Source organism: Sphaeroforma arctica (genome assembly GCF_001186125.1).
Source record: "Sphaeroforma arctica JP610 unplaced genomic scaffold supercont1.701, whole genome shotgun sequence".
Lineage (NCBI taxonomy): Eukaryota > Ichthyosporea > Ichthyophonida > Sphaeroforma > Sphaeroforma arctica.
The window spans coordinates 37,525-39,114 of NW_014039857.1; the positions used below are offsets into that span (position 1 = coordinate 37,525).

A 1,590-nucleotide genomic window follows, 5' to 3' on the forward strand; every position below is an offset into this window, starting at 1 on the left:
ATGTGTGTGTGTGTGTATGTGTGTGTGTGTGTGTATGTATCTATGTATGTATGCATGTATGCATGTATGTATGCATGTATGTATGTATGTATGTATGTATGTATGTATGCATGTATGTATGTATGTATGTATTTATGTATAATATATATATATATATATATATATATATAATGTTTTTTATATCCGGTCGATAGGTGTCGCATTGCCGAAAGACTCAGCCGCAAGAATCCGATCTGGTAGATGTGTTACACTAAGAAGCTTCTCCTTTAGCACGGCTGTATTTTCATTAGCATTGAACTCTGGATACTCATAGAAACTATAGAAAACCAACTATTATATTCAGCAATGTCTTCTGACTCTCACCGATGTCCTGTATCTCTGTACATATATCATACTGTGCACAAGGTGCATGATGCATAAAACTGTTCTTTCATTTATGTGTATGTATAGACAGTACATATGTATTTATATATATTCACAAAAAAAAAACACACACATAAGATCGATACATTTTGTACAAATAAAAACGTATTTAAAAACGTATTTAAAAAAATAATATATATATTGTTTAAACTTTATACGTATTTATTTATTTATTGTTGTCGCCTTGGTGCATATTTGAAACCTGAGGGTCAACGTTTTCAGATAGGTCTATTTTTCTTGTGTCTTTGATAAGAGAGTATTTATAAAACGTTCTCTAGTTAAGAAATCAAACAAATAGGCGTTTGCGTAAACGTTTATTTTTAGACCCCTTGAAAATAAACAGAGGAAAAGCGATGACGCGCTTTTTCGACTCTTGTTATATATAGTTGTGTTTATTTTATTTGATGGATATGGAATCGTTTTATCATATATTGATCACTACATATATATATATATATGTATGTATATATTAGTCGTAGTAGATATAGGATAGTTCACTATCTTCAGCTTAATGCGACTATTTACTTACGTGTTCTATACCTATTAAGTAGATTTATCTTTATTAATTACGCCTTACTTATTTCACAATCGAGAATATCTTCACTGTAGTTCACAGCGCAATAAAAAATTACCACGTAATCTTGTGATACATGCAAAGCTCTCGTGTCATGACACGACAGCATCCCGTACTAATGTTCGTGCCGACCTAGGAGTGGTGCATGTGCTCAACTCAGCCGATACATGATATAATTTTGAACTAATGCCAGTTCAGGCCTGGATTTAGTAAACCCACTTGGGTTGCTGGGCGCCCTATCTGTCACTCTCTACTCAACCAATATGTGGATCCCCGGATCGCTGCACAGGCGACTGACCCAGTTCATATTAAAGCGCAGTATCGGAAAGGTATGAACTGAGATGGCTATACGCATATGCGTGGTTGGCCTGTGATTAAGCGAGAATATAAAGAAGACGTGCCAGATGTCAACGAACCAAGAAGCATGGTAGAATGTTGCTCGTCTGTTCAACGATGATGAACGAGTGCATACTTTTAATATTGTACAAAACTCATAGGTATCGACAGAACACCTAGCAAACGCAAAGCTATAACAAGTAACGTTCGCAGTTGTGTCAGTACATGAGTACACGTATGTTTAAATGAAAACATTA

General features: G+C 34.8%; 1 protein-coding gene across 1 annotated transcript in view; it reads left to right on the top strand.

Moving 5' to 3' along the window:
* Window positions 1–1,172: 1,172 nt before the first annotated feature.
* SARC_08128 (hypothetical protein) overlaps window positions 1,173–1,590 on the top strand; it is a gene marked incomplete at its 3' end in the record, with an annotated part of 9,518 nt that continues 9,100 nt past the window's right edge. The window contains exon 1 of the mRNA XM_014297910.1: window positions 1,173–1,326. Coding sequence (XP_014153385.1) covers window positions 1,261–1,326 — 66 coding nt within the window. The remainder of the gene's footprint in view (window positions 1,327–1,590) is intronic.